At 36.0% G+C, this 26297-nt stretch overlaps 1 protein-coding gene across 1 annotated transcript; it reads right to left on the reverse strand.

Moving 5' to 3' along the window:
- Positions 1-15034: 15034 nt before the first annotated feature.
- Positions 15035-25292, reverse strand: LOC149570746 (uncharacterized). The gene is made up of 2 exons (XM_089823293.1): positions 22014-25292; positions 15035-15475 (listed from the first exon to the last, which is right to left on the reverse strand). Exon 1 carries the CDS (start codon positions 24781-24783, stop codon positions 22087-22089), a length of 2697 nt encoding a protein of 898 aa, XP_089679419.1. The 5' UTR covers positions 24784-25292; the 3' UTR covers positions 15035-15475; positions 22014-22086.
- Between the last annotated feature and the right edge of the window lie 1005 nt (positions 25293-26297).

The raw sequence follows: 26297 nt of genomic DNA on the forward strand, positions 1-26297 counted from the left end.
CAGCTGCCATTTTAGAGCCACAGGAGGTGGGAGTACCACAGTCCGAGGATGCGCCCGGAGAGAAGGCAGCACCGGATGTGGACATGGCTACCATAGGAGAGGCAAAGATGGATACTGATGGGGACTGGATGCTCGACAATGTGGCGAAGGAGGACCATGGGTCGGATGAGGACAAATGCAGGGAATACCTCAAAGCTCTGCGGGTTGTGATGGAGAAAGGACGCATCGTTGCATGTCAGGCTTTGACTTGTAGGAGAGAGTTGCATTTGATCCGAGCTTATATTTGGGGGGTTTGTCCTAGGCGGTTTCGGTCCTGCTTTGAGGACAAGGGATGGCCAACAGTTGAGACACCAGAGATGTTGGTTGAGTGGGCCACAGAACCTGAGTTGGGTTCGTGCAACACTCCGATGGAGAAGCTGGCGCACGAGATAGTGGGGTTATATAAAGGCGTCTATTATGCCCAAAGGCGTGCAAAGGCGGATAGGGCATTAGACAGGACTGCAGCTGAGAGATCTGTGACGGTTGAAAGGGAGACTAGAGAGAAGCTAGCTACTAACTTGGTTAGCCAGTAGGCATCATGGGTAGCCGAGCACACAACACTTTCGCAAGACAAGGAGATGGTTGAACAAAGACTACAGGCAACCGAGCAAGAAGTACAGACAGCTAAGGCTCAGGCCATGGACGCAACACTTCTTCTAAAGGAGGCAGTAGAGGTTAATATGCGGACTCAGAAGGATTTACACATCTGCACGAATCAAGTGTACGAGTTGCACCAATAGCAGAGCACTTCAGGAATGCCACCTCTTCCCTAGTTTATATTATTTCTATGTTGTATGTTGTTGTCTCCTATTTTGTTAATTTTTGAAGTTGCCAAGAGACGACTTTTCTTTTTTTGGGGGGGATGATGTTGTCCAGAAAAAGGGTAGTTAGATAGTTATCGGTGTGGCGACGGTTGTGTTGTTTCAGTGGCACTGCTTCCGACATTATAAATATTGTGGACACTTTATTTCGGCATCATTATCATTATTCAAAATATCATTGTTATGTACGGAAAAGCATTTGATAATGAATAGTATTTTGCATTGAATATATGTTTTCTTCCCTGTTCGCCATGGGTTGAACAGAGGAGCAGGCCGAGCATCCATGCTTAATATGATGCACGGTGAAATTGGGTAGCCCCAAGCCCCCAAAAAATATACTTTGGTTCTTTCCTCTATCAAACACCTTATTCTGATCAAGTACCACTTTCAACCTGCTGATCATGATATGCTTTCCCTTCATCATTTGTTTAGGATCAGAATTTGCCCTTTCTTCATCAACAAGAGTATTTAAAATAGGATAAATTTTTGAATCATTCAATCCCAACATTTGAACCCTTGCTGAAGTTGATACATTGTTTTTATGGACAACACTTAATAGATTTGTTTGATCAATGCATTCTCTAGTATGTATCTTACATTTATCTTTTGAGAAGTCATCAGGTGCCCTATGATTTTTGCTGAATGGAGAATCCTCATAGTCATGGTTTTGATCAGTCATGCAAACATTTAGATCATGGTTTTGAACATTTCCTTCCACACAATATGCTTTGTTCCCACATTCTGGATGTTGCTTATCCTCACAATAACATATCGAGAATGGTTTATCTTCATCAACTGTTACTGCTTTTATATCAAGATCAGATGGGATACCTGGATAATTTTCAGAATCATGCTCAAATATACTCTCCTCACTACACCTTTCTGATACTATCGCTTCTTCACATATTTGCTGCAACTCCTGCTCACGGGATGAGCCGAAAGATGTTTCATCTTCTGAATACACTTCATGAATTTCATCAATTTCAAAATCAGACCCGCCATCTTCATCATGGTGCTGATGGATTTGGCTGCATGGAAAATCTTCCTCAAACAATGTATTTGACAACATAGTGAACTCAGACATATCTCCTTCTGCTTGCTCTTCAAACAACAAGTGTAGGAACATAGAATATTCAGGTATGCCTTTGTGAGACTTTCATTTGGATCATCAAGTGTGTCATCAACAAGACTAATTTCTTCATCAACATTATCTTCTAAAGTTTCCTCTTGTTCATACACCATATGATGTTCTACTTCAACCTCACTATATGATTCCTCAGAGTGATCATCTCTTTCATCCAGTAGCTCCTGAGTGTGCACCAATCTATCAACTTGTTCACCTTGGTGCATTTATAAAAATATTGGACCATTTTTCTCAACATGCTTTTGATATTCCAAATATAACAAAGCTGAAATCTCCTCCACATTAAGAGAATCATCTTCCTCACTTTCACATTTACTGTCATCTGTAGGCATATAAGTATCATCATGGGTAGATTTTCCTTCAAAATGTTCAAACTTTTCATCTCCATTTGAATCTGAAATTTCATTTAACTCATATGTTACTTCAGTCTTGAATTCATTTTCCTCTGCAACTAGTTTATTAACCATAAGTTTGAGAAAGTTAAGAAATTGATGATCATATAAGAGGCCTAATTCCCGCATCTCGTACAGAAGATCAAATGATGGAGGTCTGTATTCTGAAGGTATTTCTTGATAAGCATTAAACATCCTCATAAAAAATTGGGTTGCAGATTCATGTTCTTGCTTTTCTAAGTTAAAAAATGCATCCAAAGGAGATATATAACTTGAACTTTCATCCAATATTTGAAAGAGAAGCTTCAAATTAGGATCTTTTGGCGAGATTCCCAACTCACGAAACTTTCTTATCAATTACTTGCATGGAGGCATGATGTCTGAAGGCACCTCCTGAAAAATATTCAACATCCTTATAAACAAATGTGCTGATGTCTCACCTTCATATCTTTCCAGATTGAAAAACGCATCAAGTGGGTGTATGTGTAGTTCCTCCATGGTGTAACATAGATCCGTTTCTTGATCATAGTACATATTCTCCATAGTACACAATCAAATCACTTCCTTCTGAGTCTTCTCTCCCAACAAAGTTACCAATTGAAATTTTATTGAATAGAGTCGCCACCTCTTTTGAGGAATGTGTTGATCTTCTAGGTTCTTACTTCCAGCGGAGTACGCTTCCAAACAAACTGATACAACTTTCTGATACTGATATATGAACTTATAAATTTTGGATAACTTCACAATATGTCTTGCGAGCAACTCTCCCCAATAGAGTCGCCAATCTGTTGGTTCCCAAAACCGCAGATTTGATTGGGTCCCAAGTTAGGCATAAGTTTTCAACTAGGAAGCCAAGATTGAAACAATATCGTAATTTTGTATAGGACTTGTTAGAATCTTTTGATGCTTTTTCTATAAAATGGATTGATAGTTCAGCTAACTACTTGGCTGATATAATGGCCAACCTTGCTATCAAACAGATTGATTTTCCTTTTGATGAGGTTATTCAAGTACAAATGAAAAATAGACCTTCAATACCTAATAATATGCAAAACTGGCAAGTCTTTGAAGATGACAAAGGTATCATTAGGTTTTTAACTTGTAAGGAAGATTATGAAAATCAGTTCATTGATTGGAACGGGAGTGTGGAAGAAGAGGGTGGCAAGGAAATACTATTTGGAAAAGAGATAGTTCAATTAAAAACAAACAAAATGCCTAAGGGTCTAGTTGCCTTAGAAAGAATTTTTGATGAAAGAGAAAGTGCAAAAGCTAGGAAATCCACTAAAATCCAAAACGATATTTGAGGAAATAAACTTGGGAAGTGAAAATTCTCCCAAAAATGTTTATATAGGGAAGAAGTTATCATCCAAGATTAGGGCTGAATTGATTTCTTTATTGAGGAAATATAGACATGTTTTTGCTTCGTAAAGCTTATGGGGAAGACTTATTTCAACATGAAATACCCTTAAAACTGAATGCTAAACCTTTTAGGTAGAAACAATGCCCAATCAATCCCACTCTAGCCCCAAAGATGAAAGATGAACTAATTAGACTGAGAGATGCCAAAATCATTAAACCTATTAGACACTCTACATGGGTTTCAAATTTAGTGCCAGTTAGAAGAAATAACGGCGATATTCGATTATGTATAGATTTCAGAAATTTGAACATATCTTCCCTAAAGGATAATTATGATTTACCTAATATGGAGATCTTATTTCAAAAGGTAACTGGTAATGAACTATTATCCATGATGCATGGATTTTCGGGCTATAATCAGGTTAAGGTCAAGGAGTCCAAACAATATAAGACTGCCTTCACAACTCCTTGGGGTACTTACGTATATGCTAAGATGCCTTTCGGGTTAACAAATGCGGGAGCCACTTTTCAAAGGGCAATGGATGTCGCTTTTGATGGACTAATTGATTTAATGATGGTAGTTTATTAGGATAACCTCACCGCTTATTCTAAGAAAGTAGAAGATCATTGTAAACATTTGGAGAAAATTTTCATAAGAGCTCTTGAATTCGTAGTTTCCTTAAACCCTAAAAAATGTCATTTTGGAATTGTTGAAAGGAAACTATTAGGTCACATTGTTTCTAAGGAGGGGGTGTGAATAGATCCGGAAAGGGTAGCAACCATTGATAACATTCAGATGCCTAGAACAACTAAGGGTATCTAATCATTCTTTAGGAAAATTAACTTCGTGAGAAGATTTGTTTCTAATTTTGCCGAGATTATTAAACCTATCGCTAAAATGCTTAAAAAGGGAGCAAAGATAGCATGGGATAATAAGGTTGTAGAAGCTTTTACTAAAATAAAGAAAGCAATAAAGGAAGCTCCAATTCTTAAATCTCCCGACTTTAAAAAAACCTTTTCAAATATTCTCATTCGCTTTTTATCATACTATAGCCGTTGTTATGTTGCAAAAGAACAAGGAAGGGCATGAGCAGTCGATTGCATTCTTTAGCAAGAGTTTACAAGTTGCTGAACTTAATTTCGATATAAATGAAAAGCAGACTTATGCTCTTGTTAAAGCAGTTAAATCTTTTCGATCCTATTTGGTCGGAGCTGAAGTCATTGCTTATGTGCCTAACGCTGCCATTAAAGATATATTTAGACAATTTGAAACCACTGGAAGACAATGCCGTTGGATAAATCAAATACAAGAATTTAATATAGATGTTCAAATCACAAAATTAGTTAGAAGGCAAGGATTGGCTAAACTTATGGCAAAATCAAATTTAGAAGTTGTACAAGTAAATTAGATTAATGACGATCATACTAAGGTTAGTATTGAAAGATGCCCTTGGTATACTGATATAGTTTACTATTTACAGCATACAAAATGTACTAGAGATGATTTGAGTGACAATCAAAAAAGAACTACTAAATTACAAGCCACTGAATATGTCTTAATTCAAGGAGATCTATATTGGAAAAACCAAGATGGAGTTTTGCTTTTCTATTTAGATATTGCTCAATCTGCAGTTATTCTTAGAGAGATGCATGGAGTGTGTGGTGGTCATTTTTCAGCTAGGACAACAGCGCATAAAATATTGCAAGCAAGTTATTATTGGCCTCAACTTTTTAAAGATTGTCATTCTTATGCATGAAAGTGCGAGGCTTGTCACAAATTCTCAGGTAAGTTAATATATGATGGTGCCCTTCCCCTAAGAACATTACAAGAAGAAGAGCCTTTCCAAATGTGGGGAATTGATTTTATCGGAAAATTTAGTGATAAATCAAGCGAAGGACCCAGTCGGATTCTAGTGGCTACTAATTACTTTACCAAGTGGGTAAAGGCTATACCCAGTCGACAGTCTATAAGTAAAGTAGTAATTTAAGTTTCTTACTGAGAATCTACTAACCAAATTTGGAGTCCCTAAAAAGATCATAGCAAATAATGGTATGTGTTTTAGATCTAATGAGTTTGCTGATTTTTGTAGGAAATATGGCATAACTGTGTCATACTCATCTCCGTATCATCCCCAAGGCAATGGACAAGTTGAGTCTAGTAACAAAAATATCTTGAAGATTATCACAAGAATGTCAGACAACAACAAATGCACCTGGGATTAAAAGTTGAATTTACCATTATGGGCAGACAAAATCACAATGAAAAAGTCTACCGGTTTCTCTCCTTATAACTTGGTTTATGGCAAAGAGGCAAAGCTTCCTTTAAGTAATTTATTGCCTGTTTACAAATCTGTTATTGAGGAGCAATTAGAGGATATCAATTTCATGGAAAATAGATTAAACACATTAATTGAGCTAGATGAAGTAAGGAGGCTTGTGCAAGAACAGAATATTAATAAATAGCAACAAGTTAAATTCCTTCATGACAAGAAAACTTTAAACCGATCTTTTAAGGTAGGTGATTGGGTACTAAAATGGAACGCAAAAGATCAAGACAAAGGAAAACAAGGTAAGTTCGAGGCTTTATGGTTATGACCATTTATTGTCTTTGAAAAGGCTAGGTAGCACTCTTATTTTTTACAAGATACAGATGGTTGCATGCAGGATTTTCAAGTTCATGGACAATACCTTAAGCCATTCTTTCAATGAGCATATAAAGGGAGTTCTTTTTCCTTTTCCTTTCTTGATTGTGCTATTATTTTTTTTGGTTTTTATATGTATTATTTCATGAAACTGACTACTCCTTATGTTTTGGTAGGTCTGCTCCTCCAAAGATAGCTGAGATGCTCACTATGCCCACAAGGGGCATATGTCCCCAATGAGAGCAACTGATGGAACCTTGAAATTTTTGCAAATTAAAGTTTCCATTTACAATACTTTACCTGATCATTCACTAAATAAAATGGATTGGAAAGAGTGAGAAGAAGTATGGAAGATTTTGAAATCATGTTCACCCTTTAGAAAATTGATGGTGGATGAATTCATCGAAATGTGACAGTATATTCTTATGTAGATTCACAATCAGGAATAATCAGAGAACGAGTTGCACTAGATTTGGCAGAAAGCAAGACTTATATCATGTGCCAGTCTAAAGATGATCGGATTAGCAACATATCTGTTTGTAGGCTCAATCAAACTGAAGATATCCAAAATAATAGGAATTCACTCAAAGTTTATGAAATCTCTAAAAACAATGAGCATAAAACTATATTATCACAAGAATATATAAGGAAGTTGCTCATTAATTGGGATTTTAGTTGATTAGCAAGGGCTTACAAACATTGTTCTACAATCTGGAAGAAGTTATTGGTGCTTATAACCGAATCTCTCCGAACTTGTGTGCACAGTCTTGCACAAATGATTGTCGTGATGGGTCAAAATTGCCATGGAGATGAATTACAGTTTTGTCAATCTTGCCGATGATTCTTAATACATTTGAAATACTCTGACATATATAGCAATATTGAAGGTCTTTGGTCTTCAGCGCTGTTCTTGTGATTATAAATAATAGAAGCCATGCTACCTTTTCATAAGTGACGGGTTTCAGAAGTTTATGTTTGAAATAGCGGTGTCCAAGGAAAATTCAATTCAAGCATCCGAAAATATATCAAGGGTCATCGTGGACGTTTGCAAAAGAAAACATATTTTTACTTGTCACGAAAAAGAAACTGAGTGATATATTCATATATAAATCTTCTTAACCCTGCATTTCTGTGGCAGGAGGAACCGTCAGAAAACAGGAAAAATATATGGAGGGAGTCGAGCACAAGGAGACTTTATGTTAGCAACAGATTTTTGCATTGAGTTTGTTATTCTCAGGGTCAACAGTGTTCATAGAGTCTGCTGGTGTACGTTCAGATGTGGGAATCATCACACCTGGAAGCCTAGCATAGATAAATATTGGTCTAGGAATATGCGAGAGTTTTAATGAACGTGAGATGGAGAGTTCCAAGTGGATGTTGTGAGTTGATACTTCAGAGTATGGCTAGCGGATTGATATGCAGTTGGAATTGCATAGAAAAGGTGACCGCGGGATTGAGATAATGCATTAAATATTATAAGCCGCAAGAAAGATGCAGTTGCTGATTATAATTAAATAGTTTGTAAATCATATTTAAATGTGGATTAGTTTTTATTTACGAAAGGTTGCATTGTTTAGTAAGGCAACTGACATCTTCTAGTGCTCTATAAATATACGATATGGAAAATCAAACAAATTACCATTCATTCATTCTAAAAAATTATCTGCATACCTGAAGCATATATATCAAAACTCCTTTTCTGGAAGAGATTGAAATTGATCTAAGCTCTTGAATAGTGAAATTGTTGTGCAAATATTTCAATACTGTGTGATATGAGATTGTGTTGGATGGAGCATCTACAATTGAGTGTCCTCAACACGAACTTCTCCACAATATAATCAATAAGATTTTTATTTGCTTTAGAGTACAATTATTATAACGTTCGTCCTTTGTGATCATTTTAATTTTCTATCAATTATCTATTATTTGGATAAGTGGATCAATTTATTCATTGCTGTTCAAACCTGATAAATACAAATATTGTGGAATATTCTAATTGTTTCCTTATTTGTATCTATTTTGTCCCTTTGAAGGTTAAAACATTATAGACTGTCTTGAATATGCATAAAACGAAATAATTTGACGCATCTTGGTAATTGATTTGTTTATAGATTTAACATCATAATATCATAAAGTTTTATGTGAAAACATATAATTTTGGCTCTATCGCCCTTTTAAATTTCAGTACTAATCATTAACTAGCTCATATTTCTCTATCTATTTGCTGGCAATATTTTGATCTTTTTCTGTTAAGGGTTTAACATTTATTTGTTTTAGTAATTCATTTTTAATCTAATTTCAGCATTTCCAAACTTATTAATCATATTTTGAAGATTTATACACAATTATCAATCTAGCAATTTCCTTAAAATCTTGTCATATCGGGAAATTGTCTTTGTGTTGAATTTGTCTACTACAAACATCTTGGATCCAAGTTTGTTGTCCAAGATCAGGTGTACAGGCCTTGGTTTAGCAAAACCAAAAGCGCAGAGGATCTAGATCGAGTTGATCGATCCTATCAAGTTGGCCACAACCGATTAGATATCCCAGCATCGAGCAAGCAAGGCTCGTAGGATTCTAATCAACGATTTTGATAACCAACACTCCTCTTAATACCCTAAACACATAACACAAACAAAGAAACAACAATTGCGAGAACAAAATAGGGGCTTCTTATTATCGCCGCAAATGTGGAATTACAGAATTCACAATTAAAATATGCTAACCCACATGGGTGCCTTCATTACAGTAAACTAGAAGACAATGCTGCGAAGTATCACCCAAAGTTGTCCTAGACAATGTTAGGCCCTTTCTTAAATAGAGAATTTTATGCTACCCGAGAAGGTTCTAGACACTCAAACTTAATACCTAGGGTCGACAGACCCTAACAATACATATAGAGTTGGTCAAATACACCTTTGACATATTATTTTAGAAATTTCAGGTAGCTCAACTTCAGAAGGTCATAACTCTCGAATTGTTGCTCTAATTGCCTATTATAGCCACTTTTCGGAAATGCTAGCTCTTGATCTACAAGCTTGAAACATCACAATCACCCTTCCATCGAGTTTTCGGACCTCATCTGGGGCCTCTAAGGCCTTAAAAAATTGAGTTCAAAGATTTTTCTCCAAAAATTTCCACCGAAAATCTGCAATAACTTCTTTGATACTTAAGCTAGAGCAATCAGATTTTTATGGTAAGCTTATAATTCTGAAATGAACCTTCATGCAAAAAATGAGAACACTCTGAGCTTGTATGACAAACTTACTAGAAATGGTATGCTCCCAGAAATAGTAACCCCCCTATCTACTAGTCCTGATTAAAATAGAAAAGATTGAAAAGAAAAATATTTTTGGGTGATGCAAAATTGACCTCACACCCAAGATGCTCCTGCATCAAGGTGGCATTTGAATTCTTCTCAAAAAGCTTGGTATCGTAGGTTCCTTGCTATGTGGTCTGCTATCAGAAAACCTAAAATTTCACATTTTTCTTGGCGTGTTCTTTATCAAGGTTTCCCTGTGGGTTCCAAACTTGGACACCTAGGGATTTATAATCCTCGCTGCCCTTTCTGTAGATGGCCAAAAGCTTTATACATATTTTCTGGTTTTGCTAGAGAGTAACTTTTTTAGAGTTGGAAACATGATTTTTTTAAGCCTTTCAGGTCTGAGGAGTTCTCCTAGCACATGGCTTTGTTGGGGACCTGACCAAGCTTCCTCACAAGTTTTCTCAAATTCGACATGCCTTCAGAATGGAGATCCTTTCACTATTTGGAAACATAGAAATGCAATTATTTTCAATCAAGTTCATGGGAATACTCGTGTTTCTATGTACACTAAAGGGTGTATTTGTAACAATGTTATGTTGCAGATTCAAGAGCAAGCAAATAAAGAGGCTTTAGATGACCCACCTTCAAAAGCTTCTTGAGCATTAGGGAAAAGCCCCATATATAGTAGCGCAAGTTTCTCCAACAACTTCCTCTATTAACCACACTCTGCCTCTATTTGGACGTCATCACGGTCGTAGCTCCTCTGCCCGCCGCTCTTAAACCCCTTGGTCCCAGGCCCCTCGCTGCTCCTCTGGCGGAGGTGGGGATGAGTGGCTTCGCCACTTTGTCTCTCCTCAGCATGGCTCTGGTTGGTCCCTTGTTGTTGCTCCTACTGCTCTTGCTACTTCTGCTATTGGGTGGTCCTCGGCTACCACTGACAAATGGTTTCCTTCGTTGAGGCTTGTGATTTCACCCTCTAGCAGGAAGGAAGAAGAAAAAGAAAAAAATGAAGATGATGGGTGGTCCCTTCCTAACCCACCCCAAATCCCATTGATGTATGGGGTTTTGGTGATCTAAATGATCCTCCTCCCTCGGTTGGCACATCTCTTGCAGCCTAAGGGCTTTCAAAACTATTTTTTCTATGAATAGTTTATAGTTTATAGTTTTCCAGCCTCAATGCCGAGTGACTCTCGTGGGGTGGTCATGTATCCCCCAGTCCTTTTTCTTGTGAACATGTAACTTTATATTTATATTAATAGAAAGAGACTATTCGTCAAAAGAAAATGTCCTAGAACATTCCTTCAAGTGGGTGCGAGATGTTGTGAGGTTTTCACATCATTATCCCATTGCAAATGGGCATCCCTCTCTTTTCGCCTTTTGCCCCTGAAGTTTGGGTTTGGTAGTCAATTTGGCAGGTTGTCTTAGTACACAAGAAAAGTGCAAGCTCCAGTTGGAGGGGTAGAATTATCATATCTTAGAGTTCAAGTGAGGAAGACACGTACAAAGTCACAAGGAACTAGTCGATCAGATTGAGAGAGGGAAAACCAAAGGCCAAATTCAACTTCATCTTGGGCATGAATAGAATATCCACTCAGGCCCAATCCAGAGTCTTATTTCCAATTAAGGCCTTAGGCAAAACTTTAAAGCAAAAAAAGGCTAAGTCTAAGTGAAGGGGAGTATAAGTGAATGTTAAATTGTGGACAGAATTCCTCTAAGTTGAGGGACTCTACCGAAATTCCTCTAATTCAGGAATCTTCACCTTCACAAAAGACTTAAAAACTTGACGAAGTCTGAGTCATTGAATAGATATAGGCGAAGTTTGAATGACTTAAAATGTTGGGGAAAGTTTTGAGTATCAAGAATTTTGGTTGGAATTCCTTTGCCAGCGAAATTCCTTAACTTCTGGAATTTCTGCCCAGCAAGATGGCCTTAAATTTAATAGTAACCAAAGTGCCTATGCAATTCCAAAATCAAAGTGATGAAGGGACAAGTTTGGAGAAGTTTTGAAGGTAGAAATAAAAGTTCCAAAGCATGTTGAGATTCTAGTCGGAAATCCTCAGAGTTGAGGAATGTTGCCAAGAAAATTCCTCTACCTTGGAATGTCCCCCTAAACCTTGGAGTCTTCAATTTTAATGCAACTTGGATTTTGAGAGAGGAGAATGAAGTCGGACGGCCCAAATGGAAGTATTGGGGATTGGTAATGATTTTTTAAGCAAGCTTGAACTACAAAAGATGGTCATCATTCCTCTGATTAGAGGAACTCTGCCCATGAATTACTAAGATTTTGAAGACTCTGCCCCTTCAAAGGAAGATTAAAATTGGATCCAAGTGGAATGATTAAAGGGCTATGAGACAATAATAAAGGAAAATGGCAATCAAAGGATGTTGATAGAACAAGTTTTCAAGGTATCAAGGTGGTTAAGCCAACAACCATAAGGGTGTTTGAGGCTGAAAAGAAAAACTAATGTTTTAGGAAATCCAACCAAAGGGCTTAATGATCCTTGGAGGAAACTCCCCTACCTCAGGAATCTCCGCCCAAGGTCTTCCATTTAAAATAAGCAATTTCAAATCAGTATAAAAAAATTATTTCCTTACTCACGGTTGGCCTAATTAATTTTATTGGCCTAAGGGACAAGGTCAGTTCCCCTAGAAAGATGTGCCCCTTGGCCATGTTAGGTGCCTATACAAGAGCAAGGCTAAGTTATCTTAACATCAAGTGAATCTAGTTTTCTTCTGCTCTGCAAGGCAGTAAATTATATACCTATATTGGACAGCAAATCCTCATAACTAGTAGTGAATTAGCTCTATATTTGGCAGTGATTTTTACTATAAATGGCAGGGAACCACCCCTCCCATTCACAGTGAATTGGAGCCCTCTAATTGCCAGCAAATCATACCAGAAAAAGGCAGATTGTGCATCAAAAAGTTTTTAAAAAATTCAGATTCTGGATGGATAAATGTTAAATTGTCATTGCAAGAAGATAGAAAGGCCTAATCTTGAACAAGAGAAATCCATTTTGTTCACGTGTTTAATGAAACTTTCTTCATTGTTTTGCAAGGTGATCACTTGAGATGGAGGTAAGGAGATTCAAGGAGATCAAGCTTAAAATTTCAAAGGTTTCTCAAGCTCAAGATTCAAACAAGACTTCAAGCTCTAGGACTCTAAGTGAGAAGGAAAGATTCATGTTCAAGCTGTCAACACAAAAATTCAGGTTAAAGTCAAGAGGAAATTCAAGAAAGCAAAGAAGATCCAGCCACATGAGGACATCTTCAAGAAGCTCAACCAAGCTAACAATTTCTAAATGCAAATTCAAGTTCAAAAATGAAGGTTAGAAGGTTCAAGTTTGTGAATTCAAGTCAAAGCCATAACGAAAATTTCTAGAGGATGGAGAGAATTCGAGGAGATGAAGCAATTCTAGAATATGAGCCATCACAATCATTCTCAAGAGATTGATATTTTTGGAAGAGTTAATCAAAGTTAGAAACATTGAATACCAAGAGATTTTCTCTCAAACAAAGGATTAAATAAACCTACGCAATAAGGATGACGAGATGGCACCTAGTTGTCCTCTCCAATCAGATAATTCCACGCACAAGCACAAGCCAATCAAATCAAACCAAGAATCCTATTTTCTCATTGGCTATGAAAGTTTTGTAATTATCTTATAGGCCCATGAATTGGTGCAGCCATGGATGGGTTACTGAGATTATAGCACTTTTGGAGTTGTGCCTAGAACCAGACTTGGAAACTACCCCTAACAATTCTTCAGCTATCCGGGTGGGGGAACTAATATCAAGAAAGTATTCCTTTCCATCATGGGCTTGTATTACAGAAACCCTAATAAGGGTTTATAGGGATTAATCTTGGCCCCTGATTTTGGACCAATCTTGGTCCTTCATTGTAATTGAACAACTATTAAAGGTCAAGGTCTTCTCATTTGTAACCCAATAATTTAGAAGATTAGAGTAGGCTAGCTATAGGAGAGACATGATTAAATTGTCGATATAATGCTTATCAAGGTGATTAATAATTCATCGTTGATTTTCATGATGAATTACTTAATATTGCTTTGAAGTGTTCCATGGTTTTCTCAATCTTTTACCTGGAGAAGATTTCTTTTCAAGTTGAAACAATTTAGTCAGGCGAGAGTACTTGTGGATGTTTACTTGATTGACTCAACAAATCTAGGCCACTAGCCTCTTGTTGATTGTAAGTGTGCCTTGTGCGGTTAGCCAATGATAACACTTAACTTCAATTGGTATCTAATCTTTAGTTTGCATCCATTTGATGGGACTGAAGAGGAGATATCGACGTTAAAACTATTTATGTATTCCTAGAAGCTTGCACTAGGTGGGTGTCATGACTGATCAAGCTGCCTCTAGTAGAGTCCAAGTTCATCCATGATTCCTTGCATTCATAATTACGTATATAAGTAGTTGAAGTTAGCAAGTTTGAATTTAAGTTGAAGTAGAAGTTGGAAAATCAAAATTACATCTTCTTTGCACATTGTGAAGCCAAAGCTTTAGGAATGCACGAGTTTATATCCATTGAATGAATAATGTCCCCTAAGTGATTACCAGCAAATCACACTATTTCACAGAGCAAGTATCCCCAATTGAAGGAAACCTTGAAGTCATTTCATGATCTTACTTTTCAAACTTAGCATAAGAGATGACCTTATATCAAGAGAGGGTTGAGTATTTAGTGTTTTACCTCAAAGTATTTGAGTATTTGATTCTACACGTAGTAGTGGAATAAAACTCACATCAACAAATCTCTAAATCACCAGAAAGAAAACTTAAGCTGTCCACCAAGGCACCTAATATGCAATCCCTCAAAGGAAAATGAATAGACTTGTCAGGCAAAACAAACAAGGGCAAAATATCATTCATACCTTATTGTTCTCTGAAGAGGGAAGGAGGCAGAGAGCTGTATATTTTTCAGTGTGTTCTAGTAAGCACAAATGCTTCACAGTGATATTAATTTTTTCAAGCACATAAGGCAGCTTGGTATAAATGTTGAGCTTACAATTATTGATGAATATTGGCAAGTGTAGACCATTATAGTGAAGTAGATAACTACTAACGGAAGAACATCTTTTGAGGGGTGAAAAGTTTGAAACAATCTTGCAATTCTCTAACATAAACAAATGAACTTCCTCTTCCTAATTGAAGGTTGTTTAAAATGAGGGATCATTTCAATGTTCTAAGTAATAGGCTATTTTTTCAATTACAAAAGGAAATAAACCAAGCAGTGCACTTCATATGCCTCGTTATTTAGGAAAAGCACCTAGATTTGCCAATTTTGTCAACCATTTCATACAACTGGTTGTTATGTACGATAACAAGTTGCTCACTGACTTTGATAAACATGGCAAAATGATCATGAATAAGAGGTAATTTATTTTAGTAGAGAGACTCACATGATGCTGTGTGCTCCTTTTATAAAAAGTGGACTGCATCTATGAATGAGACAAATTACCAGGAAAATCTTCACTTATTCGACCATCACTTTTTGTCCAATGCATATAAACTAGCTGCAGAAATTGGATAATGTCATATGGATACACATCCCACTTTGCTGGTTTCACAAGTAATGCTTAGGATTCCTCAAAAATTGTATTTCCAGCTTTTGTGCAAGTACCTTTCTTATCTTATGCAGAATAGCCCATATATATTGCAATAGAAAGCAACAATTGTTAAGTAGCATAAAGAAAAGGTAGTTAAAATTCTCTGCATTGGCAGCAACCCTTTTCAATGAATGATACAGTCCTGCAAGCTTATGGTCATAGCTCCCAGCTCTTTGACAAATTCTGTAGCAATCCAAAGCACAAAGATTACTAGGGATGCATTCTACAAGCAATCAACAACATCCATGTTTTCTGAACTGTATTCTGTCATAATTGTTTAAGTTGCTAAACTGGATTCAAATTGTGTTCCATGAACACCAATTCTATACCTTTTTATTTATTGGAAAAATAAAAATAGGAATGTAATACGAAACTACAAAGACTAAATTCTGCAAGATGCAAAAGACAGATTTATATACAAAATACACCAACAATTGTTTCAGTAAAATTTTGAATCATTACCGTGAGTACTGCTAGATTACTGTAAAATATCAATATGTTGTACAAAATTGACCACTCAATTAGGCACTAGAATGAATGTGAAAAATACCAAATTGTGGCATGTCAAAATGAAAAATGCAAATCCTGTCTAAAGCTTGTAAAATTGGCTAAAGGAAACTGACAACCACAAGATATGGGCAGCACTAAACAGAAATTTATATAAAAATAAGCTTAAGGTTCTCGTGGTATTTATTAGTCTTGGTCCCATAAGAGGCTTGACCTTCTTGTTGACTCTTGAGCAACCTAATGATGGATCACAGAGTATATTCCAAAATGTTCGTGCCAAAAAGTTCTGTCCAAAAAACTTTGAAAAATCATTTCACTTAAATGGACAGTAGAAACTAGAAATCTAATGCTGGTAATTCTTAAGCAACCTGTTTAAGTTAGGTATGGGAAACATTTTGACACGAGAACTTCAGGAATTGAAGATGGAGCCTGTCACCACAATATGCAACATTCATTTCTTTATAATATTATATGGTTTATTCCAAAACAGATTACATCAACTTACATTATATACAGCATTTAGTTGGTATGCCCTAAATAATACCATCCACATTTGCTGGGTTAATATATTTATTTTGTCTGAAGGGTCACAAAGCTTGTATTTATTATTTCAGAAGAGTACTATAAAAATAAAATTAAAAATCAAGTAACAGTAATCTAAATCTGTAATAAAACAGTATCTGGGCTAAAGCAATAGTGGGCGATGCAAAGAGTCTGAGAGGTTTAAGAGAATCAGTAGCCATAGCCATGCTTGTTCAACCACACATTAAGTACCGCTTTCTCATTTGCAGGATAAATCAGTGAGTGCAGATTTATCGTTTTCTTTTTTTGATAAATGGGGAAATCAGCAACCCATTAACAGGTGCAGCCTGGCATGAACACAATTAGTGGGGAAACCACTATGAACCCTAGGTCAGCACTGGTATGCCCCCAACACCAGTCAATGATTGAATGGGATTTGAACTCAAGTGGGCATGCTACCACACACTTGAAGAGGGTAGCTGCCCACTCAAGCCAAACCTATGGTGCTTATTAGTGCCAAATTTATATATGCATACTGTGTGATGAAAAATGTCACTGCCCCTGCATACACAAGCATCTGATCCCCTTTTTTCCTGCTTCTCTTTGAAACAGTGCTCAAAAGGAAGACCTACAGATCTCAAGAAGATGGAATACTACTTGCAGGGAAGATATTGAGTTGAGAGAAGCTCCAAGGTCCATTCAATTTCATTTATATCAAAGATTTTAACTTGGTATTGAATACCCTCTGTCATGTCCCTTTTTGTTTAAATTTAGATTGGTAAATATTAACCCATTTTATGTTTCCATGGATTACTCGGACAAGCATAGAAAGAATAATTGATTTAATATTAATTATTGTCCATTTAGTTCCATTGACAAAAGGACAATTAAATATTGAATTACAATTTCATGAGACCACATGGGGGCATTGGCAAATGTGTCTCATGAGTTTTATTGTGACAGTCCTTTAAGTGTGGAATGACCCTTTTTCGGGATGATCTAAATCTCGCCCTAAAGTCACAAGTACAGTTAAAATAAGAAAAATAATACAGTTAGAATAGTGTCTTTACCAATAAAACATCTTTATCCAGATAATCCTGATTTAGATTCTGTAATCATGTTAGACAATATATGAAATATAATTCATAAGACCAAATACCTCTATTAGGGTTAGGGATCTAACAAGCATAAGCACATACATATCAATACTCATCTTATTCTATTTAAACAAATAATGCAATAGCCATTGAAATTTAGGAACCAAACCATCAATGGTGACATTTCCCATAATTCATCATAGTAAGGCATGAAGAAGGAAACCACAAAAGGTGCCCAGTGACTTGTTCGCCCAAATTAAGCCCAAGAGCACAGCATCCAACTAAGACAACTCACCCCTTGGCCCACAAGTGGCAGGAATATCCGCTGATACAATTCCATCACTTGGGGTGGCCTACTTAATTCGAGGGAACCATACTCGTTGTGGAAGACTGTTCAGCCCAATTATGCCTAAGAGCATGCAACATCCAACTAAGACAACTTGCCCCTTGGCCCAAAAGTGACAAGATTATCCATGAATACAATTCCATCACCTGGGGTCGCTTGCTTAATTCGAGCGAACTGGCCTACAATTTACATTCTTGTATGATTGCTTGTAGGAAAAAAGGATAGATAAACTTATTTATTAAATTAAAGAAACATAATAAATTTACAAACTGTTATTTTCCTCAAGTTTCCTCACACTAAAATCCTTGATGAAATCATGAGTAGCTTTGAGATGTGTGTTTGTTGGTGAGGAGTGGACTTCCTCATCCTATGCTACGACCACTACAAGGATAACTGTGCTAGATTTTATTTTTGATGAGTTGAGTTTTTGGACCCCTTTGTGGGGAAGTTGTGGAAGTGAATTTATCACAATTTAACAAATTAGTATTTACTATTTGCTTTTAATTTATATGCATATTTTTGTTTTGTTTGCAACTTTGCAGTTTTGCTTATTTTTATTTAATTTGGCTTAACTATTTTTGTTTAACTATATATGTAGGTCACTTACTAAGCCCTTGGTAGTTCTTCTACGAATTTTTGCTGCAGAGAATCCCTCTATGGGCTATATATATGAAGGTGTGGATAGATAAAGGGGGTATTACATCCATATATGCAGGAGTTGAATACACAAGTATGGCATCATTTGGGAGATAATTGATAGGAGATGGCGAAATCAGCTTCGCAAGCCCATCTATGCAATAGCTTATTACTTCAATCTGGCATTACATTTCTGTGATGACTTTAGGGCCGATGAGGAAGTTTGGTGGCACATATACAGTGGTACAAAAGTGTGTAGTGATGGCACAACCCCAACTACAGTGATTGAGATGGGTAAATATAATAATGAAGAAGGGGTTATTACACAAGCAAGATGTGCAAAGACACTTAGACAAAATAGCAACCAGGTAGAAATATATTCTTAAGTTTATGGCTTATACTTTTTAAATTTTAAATTTTGTAATTTAGCCTTAAAGTTGGAAATGAGTTTTTCTTTTCTTTTCCTTATTTCAGATATATGGTGACAAATGTTTGGGCCCTTAACCCGAACCATCAAAAATTTGTCATCCATAGTGTGAGTCAGCCAAACAATGCTTCTCGATGTTAGCACAGCTAGCCCATGTTCGAGCACATCCATTTGAAGAGGCGCATAATAGATTGTCTGTGGAGAGGTTGAATATGTTGACAATGGGCCAGCATCCCTCTTTGGATTCATGACCAGCCTCATGACTCTTCTACAAGTCGAGTAGTTGTATCAAGCATCGATAGGTCGACCTTTTGGTGCAATGACAACCATAGTAGTTAACAAGTGATGTCAGAGCTTGGTCACAGGTTCAAATCCTCCCAAGTCGCAGTGAGTAACGCTAAGAGGGTGATTGTTGGCAGCGGGCCAGCACCCCTCACTGGATTCTCGACATGGTTTAACAATCTCGTGTATCTTCTAAATGTCTAGTGATTCTATTGGGCATTGATAGGTCAATCTTTTGTTACAACGCAAACCTAGCAGTTATCAAGATGATCTTGTCTTTTTGTTCATTACAACCTTCGTCTTAGGACCAGAAAGATTTTGGGCATTGACTCCTCTTTGATCACTCTAATGGAGATCGATCCAAAGTTTGAGTGGCTCACTAAGTCTACCAATCTCATCTTCACTAAGATGGGCCAAGAGTGGGTTGACTAGGTAGACAGATGGACTGAGGTTGTGGCTATGGCAGATAAGGAGGATAGAACAGATCTGGCACAAGCACAACTAATGTTGATCATTGCAAAACCTTGTAGGCAGAGACTATGGCTACTTAGTCATCTAGGACCTACCTTAAATGCCTTTACAGGAGGCAAACAGACTACATTGAGGCGAAGGATGAGCTAATGCCTGAGCCATAGACTTCTTTTTGTTTACACGTATGTTTGGGAACATTTGATGTCATGGATTTTATACATTTGACAATATTTATAATTCTATATATCTAAGTTTTCTAATTCCTTTAGCTGCAGTTTACATTTGTACTTATGTGATGGATGTATGTGATCAAATTAGCTTCTACTTCATGATGTTATAGTGTCCTTAAGCTTTATTCAATAATGTGTGCATGAAACGAGTTTTAAATTGTTAAAAATCTCTAAATTTCACGAGTTATTTCCATTTGCCAAATCATAGCCGAGTCACAAGTCGAGTCAAACTTACCAAGTTTGAGTTGAGTCCAAGTCTAGGAACTTCGGTTGAGTAAGAGCATCCCATCTCCATATTTTGTAATAATATGAATGCAATAAATATTTCAAGAGGTCCAACTATGCACTCTGTGACTAAGCACATTCTAATCAAATATTATTTCTTAAAGAGTAGGTGGTTTATCAGCAATTGAAGTTGCGATATATTGCTACAAAGCCTTTCCCAAAAGAGACCTTTGAGTATCTAAGGGTGAAATTAAGAGTGATAAACTCTCATTCATTCGCTAAGTTCTTTAGAGAAAGCATGTGTGCAAGAGGAGCTATTCATAGTCTTATCTTTTGATTCTAGAGAGCCTTTGCTACTGATGTCAAAGGGGGAGGAATAAAGTAAGGGGGCACATGTCACTCAAGGGAGATGTATGATCCTGTTGCATTCGAAGATTATCTCTTTACAAGGTTGCCATCAATGACAAAGAGGGAGGTCAACCCAACAAAGGATTTCAGCATTTTATTTCAAATGTCATTATTAGTTGAGCCTTGTTAGCAAAGCTGTAATGTGGTTGTCGATCAGATATTGTATGTAAGTTTCTATTCCAAATGTCATCATTAATCAAAGATTCAAAGAGCACTGCAATATTCCACATCAAAGTTAGATTTGTTTCAGATTTAGTCAACTTTTGTGGGTTTTGTTTCTCAGTAGTTAGAAGTTAATATGATCAGTATTACACATCCAAATTATTTGGATTATATGCTGTGATAACCAGAATGCATATTTAAAGCCAGATTTTAATGTTAATTCAAAATGTCATTTTCTCAAACATTTCTGAAAACACCAAAAAGAATAGTTTGGCATATTACGACATATATTTTGATCAAATGCTCTACAAGCTGAAATCTTCAATAACTCATTGTAACAAGCTAAAAATTACTTTAAGCACGAATGTGATTCTTCAGTGGAAACACCTCTTATGGATAGTACAGTTTTCATCCTAAAGTCTAGCCTTGAAAATTAAGATTGTTTTCATCCTCCGTAATCTGTGAAATGCCAAAGGTTTTTTCCTGTGTATGAAAAGATGAATACAAATTTCAATCTCCAGAAAATTTTTGATAATGCAAAAATGGCCAATGGTAATTTGATATGAGCCTTGACTTCTATTTTGTAGGTGCTTCACTTCAGTCCCTCTATTTTACTTTATTTTATCTATTTTTCTTTTTCACTTCAAATATTTAGAAATATATTCAGATTACATCCGAAGGCCCCTTTTTGAATTATATTTTGAATAGCAATTTTTGAATTATAGTGTGAAAAGCACTTTAGTATTACATAGAGTCAAAAAAAAAATTCATGTTGCTCTTTTGAAATTATAGTAATTGAGCCCACTCACAAGGGTCAAATATTTGGAATAAAATCCACCCAAGTGTAAGGGGATTCTATGGTGACTTTACAGCCAAAAGTAAAAGCTTTGTTGAAAACTGAGTTGCTCTGTAAGATTTTTTTTGTGTGTTTGGGAAAATATATGGCTATGGGCATGCTTCAGATAGAAGTTAGAACATTCAAAATGTCTGCATCTTAACATGCTTCAAAAATGAACACTGCATGTTGAATGCTGGAGTATGTAATAGCTGTAGAAGCAGAAAGATTTTACATCAGATAAAATCATAATTTGTTCTGCTCTATGTAAATGATTTGGTCATAATCCGGGACTACCAGATTCTGAAATCAGTGGTATGTTATTTTACTTTTGCAATTGTATTGAATTAGCCATTTGTATTAGGTTGAATTTGATGGCTTGTGGATCTTTGTGTGTGTGACCATGGATACAGCTAGCCACTATAAGATTCAACAATGCAAAATTCTCAATTTTTCTTTTTTGGCCAAGTCCCAGACTAGTACTCCTGATTTACATATCTATCAATCAATTAACTTAAATATATGTAAATGAGTTTCCAGAGCTATGAATAACAGAAAGGTAAAGAATATTACCTGATAGCTGACAGAGGTGATATCTTAAAGACCTCAATTAGAAATGGTACAAACACTGTTTAAAAGTGTGACATCAGCCCTTTCTCACACCACAGTTGATTAATGCCCCATACAATTTATCTGTCCAGCTGCTTGGATATAATCCCTTTTCAGACATTTCTTCCATTAGCTTCTGAGCTTCAACTACTCTGCCTACCCTGCAGAAACCGTGTACTAGGATATCATAAGACCATGCATTGGGAACACAACCTTTCTCATACATTCTGTTGAATAGACCACAAGCCACTGTCAGTTTGCCCTCCTTGCACACAGATCTTAGTAATAAGTTGTATGCAACAATATTAGACCCAAATGATTGCTCTATTGCTTCTTCCAGAGTTTGTAGACTGAATTCAAGTCTCCCTGCATTGGAAAGCAAACTAACAAATGTCCCAAATAACCTAACATTGGGAGAATTTCTTTGCTTACACATGTCTGTAAAGAGATCCCAGGCCTTGTCAATGTTTGCAACCTTAAAACTACAACGCAAAAGTATGTTGTAAATGAAGGGAGAGGATAGACGACCTTTCATTTTCATGTGATCAAAAACCCACAGTGCCTTGTTGAATTTGTTATCCATGCATAAAGCATGAATAAGTTCCTCATAACACTGAAGATCAGGTGTAAATCCTTTTCCAATCATCTCTTCAAATTTTGTGAGCCCTAGCTCTGCTTCACCTGCATTGCAAATCCCACCTACCAGAACACTGTATAATTGTCTGTTGGGGGAACGGTAGGCTAATATTGCTTCAAAGAATGTCAATGCATCTACTATCCTTTTACACTTCAAGTAGCCATGCAGCAAGCTTACATGGTTACTTGAAATTGGCATACACATATTATCTAGCATTTTTTCATATACTCTTGTAGCTATATCTGATCGGCCTGCATCACAAAGACCTTTTATAAAAGCATTGTACAAATCAGTATTGTGTTTTTGAATTGTTACATTCATGTCTAAAAGTTGAATAACCTGATCTGCATGACCTGTTTCACAAAGAACCATTATTACAGCTTTGTACAAGTTGCGAGTTACAAAGTAGCCTTCTTCCTGCATTTCAAGCAATAGCTTTGAAGCCATCTCTCCCTTATTTGCATCACAAAGGCTGTATATTAATGCATAGTAAATCTTTTTGTCAACAGTCATGTTCTTTCTTCTCATTTTGCTTGGCAGCAAGTATCCTTCTTCCACCCTACCTGCCTTGCAAAGAGAAGAAATGAATTCTTTGCAAATAGGAAGACTAGGAGCCCGGCATCTGTCAATACCAAGGTCAATAAGTTCAGACATCATATGCAATCTCCCAGACTTTGATAAGGCACCTACAAAGATAGCGTAAGTCTGTTTACCTGGGAAATAACCTATCTCTAGCCCATCTTGGAGAACACTGTAGGCTACCTCAATGTTTCTAGCTTTGCAAAGACCCTTGATAAGCTCATTGTAAGTCAGATTATCCGGAGCAAACCCAATTTCCCTCTTTCCATTGAATAAATCAAAGCCCACTTCAACCAATCCTGCCTTACAGAAAAAACAAATTGTTGCATTCATAGTAATCTGATCTGGGATAATATGATTCTCTCTCATCTCAATAAGCAAATCCAACACCTCCTCGAGTCTGTTTTGTCTCAGAAGAGTGCTTGCCAAAGCATTGTAGCAAAAATGTCCAGGAATGTAGCCTTCAGAAGTTTTGATACGATAATAGGCCAATGCATCATCCACTCTCTTCTGTTGAACTAGAGAACTGATCAATGTATCATAAACCCTGTTCATTAAGAATTTACCCTCTTCCTTGAATTCCTCTATCAGCTGATAGGCTTCTTGATTTCTTTTGTCTTTGCAAAATGCACTAACAAGAGCAACAAGTATGTCTTCATTGATAGCATCATTGTTTCTTCTGAGTTCATCGAATTTCATTTTTGCCTCATCTATTTTCTTTCTCTTGCATAGACTTTTTATCATCACATGATAGGTGCCAGAATATTTTAAGCCTCTATCTAAAATATGTCTGCAAAGTGAATCAACAACATCGAAGAATTCTTCTGCTACCAACCTATTTAACAAAACCTTGTATCCGAACCAATCTAAATCTAGCCCTTGGAATCTCATCCGAGCAAGCACTTGCAGAGCAACATCTGGCTTTCCTGCAAGTGCATAGCCCATTATCAATGTCTCATAATATCGAAGACCGATTGCATGTCCCTGCACCTGAAATGACTCTAGCCAATTCAAAATAATTTCGGACATATTGGCTCGAGAGAGCATTTTGAACATGGTAAAGTAAGCAACTCTACCATGATGATAGTTACTCTGTCTGCCAGCCCAATCAAAAAAATTTAGGCCAACAGATATATCATTCTGGCATTGGAGTACCCTCACAACACATTCTTCTGTGAGATTGATGTTGAGTTGTGCAAGTGCAGAATCACCCTCAGGATCCGCAAGAACCTTGCAAATTCTTTCAACATCTCTCTGCAGCTCTGCATTTCTCCACACGAGAGGCCTAAGCTTCCGGTCTGTAAACCACTCTTTGAAAGCAATAGCAACATCTCTCGGACTCAAATCGTATGATGTTTCTGCTGCTGCGCCGACTAAGTCGGATCTTTCCCGGAAATGCACTAATGGCGTTCCTTCCCTGCTTAGCAAAAATCTAGGGTCTAGAAGTCCACATAGCCTACGCCCTGCTAACATAAGCGTATTGTTTTCAAGGAATGCTTTCATATATCTCAACATCATTCTTGCAAGTGCCTGTTGTTAGGTTTGTAATCAATAATCGTGTCTTTGTATGATTGGCATACACAATGCTGCCCTCTGTTGGCAGTCAGGATTAAAATTTGATCTTGGTGAAGGCAAACAACTGGTAGGCCAATTAGCATATTCATTTTCCTCTGGGCTTTTGAGAATAGCAGCAATAAAAGGCATTGCCAGCATGTCTTCGTATGCATAAATTCAAATTAGTTTATTAAAGTATGTGGAACAGACGACTGACCTTGAGCAAAAATGTGGAGGCAGGTTATGTTATCCATCAATCCCTGATCAAGTGGTGTACAGGCCCTCGGACGCTCTTAGATTTGCTCCCTAAGAAATCAAATCATGCCCCAGCTATGCGAAATTCATCCGTGGTGGTTCCTGCCCGAATTCGATCCGGCATTTTATTATATTAAAGTGTTTTCAACGAGTTATATATCTCAGAGTTATTCTAAGATATCATAACTATTTAGACTGTGACAAGAGAAACACTCGTTGGGAAGTTATTTTTTAAACCAGTGTGACATAGTGCGTTAGTACTTACCTGTAGTCTAGTGTTTATATAAATATAGTTTAAATTTAATAAATTTATCATAGTTTATTAAATATTTTAATTAATAGAAATATTATATATTTATATTTTTCTATAGTGATACTAATTATAATTATAATTTAATTTTTAGTTATTAATATAATTATTGATATATCTGTTTTATTTATATATATCATGTGATACTATTATATTATAAATAAATTATAATATCTTTCTAATAATAATAATATTTCTTAAATGATTATATAATATAAAAAATATTTGTTTTAGTATTTTTAATTGAAAGAAAAAAAATATTATTAAAAAAAAGTAATATTAAAATATAAAAATATAAACCAATTTACTTACATTAAAAAATATTAAAAATGAATCACATTCATTTTAATAAATATCAACTATACAATTCATCAAACCAAATGAATTCACCTAATCAAATCTTATCAAAATATTTTCTAAAAATTGTAAAGTTAAAAATCTTGCATCTATGTTATGTAACATATTAGTTTGATAACAAAATTAAAACTAGTAGTCGCATGTTTTTGTGCATGCTATGAGTGCACCGATAGGAGATGAGATTTAAGAGAAAAATGTAGAATGAACATTAAATAATGTAAATATAAGTTTTTTAAAAATGAAAATGCAAAAGTAAAAAAGTTGAAGATTAAAGCATAGATATAAAATTTACAATATTTAGGAAATTTGAATATTGCTTAAGAAACATGTTCAATTATTTCAAGATTTTACAATTAAATTCAATTAATCAAATATGGAAAAAATAATCATTTAAAAAAAAGACCCATCAAAAATTTTATTACGAAAAAATAATAAGAAAAATACAAAAATGAAAAATAGCAACATCTCTGACAAATATTCCATTGACTAAATAAATTATAGAAATTGAAAAAACAATATTTAAAAAAAAAACTAAACTAATATAGAATAATAGTTT

Source organism: Cupressus sempervirens, chromosome 3 (assembly GCF_028749045.1).
Source record: "Cupressus sempervirens isolate cs-2001-9-10 chromosome 3, ASM2874904v1, whole genome shotgun sequence".
Lineage (NCBI taxonomy): Eukaryota > Viridiplantae > Streptophyta > Pinopsida > Cupressales > Cupressaceae > Cupressus > Cupressus sempervirens.

Bases quoted from the DNA above. Each gene is read 5' to 3' on its own strand.
- LOC149570746 (XM_089823293.1), bottom strand. From the start codon at position 24,783: ATGATGTTGAGATATATGAAAGCATTCCTTGAAAACAATACGCTTATG.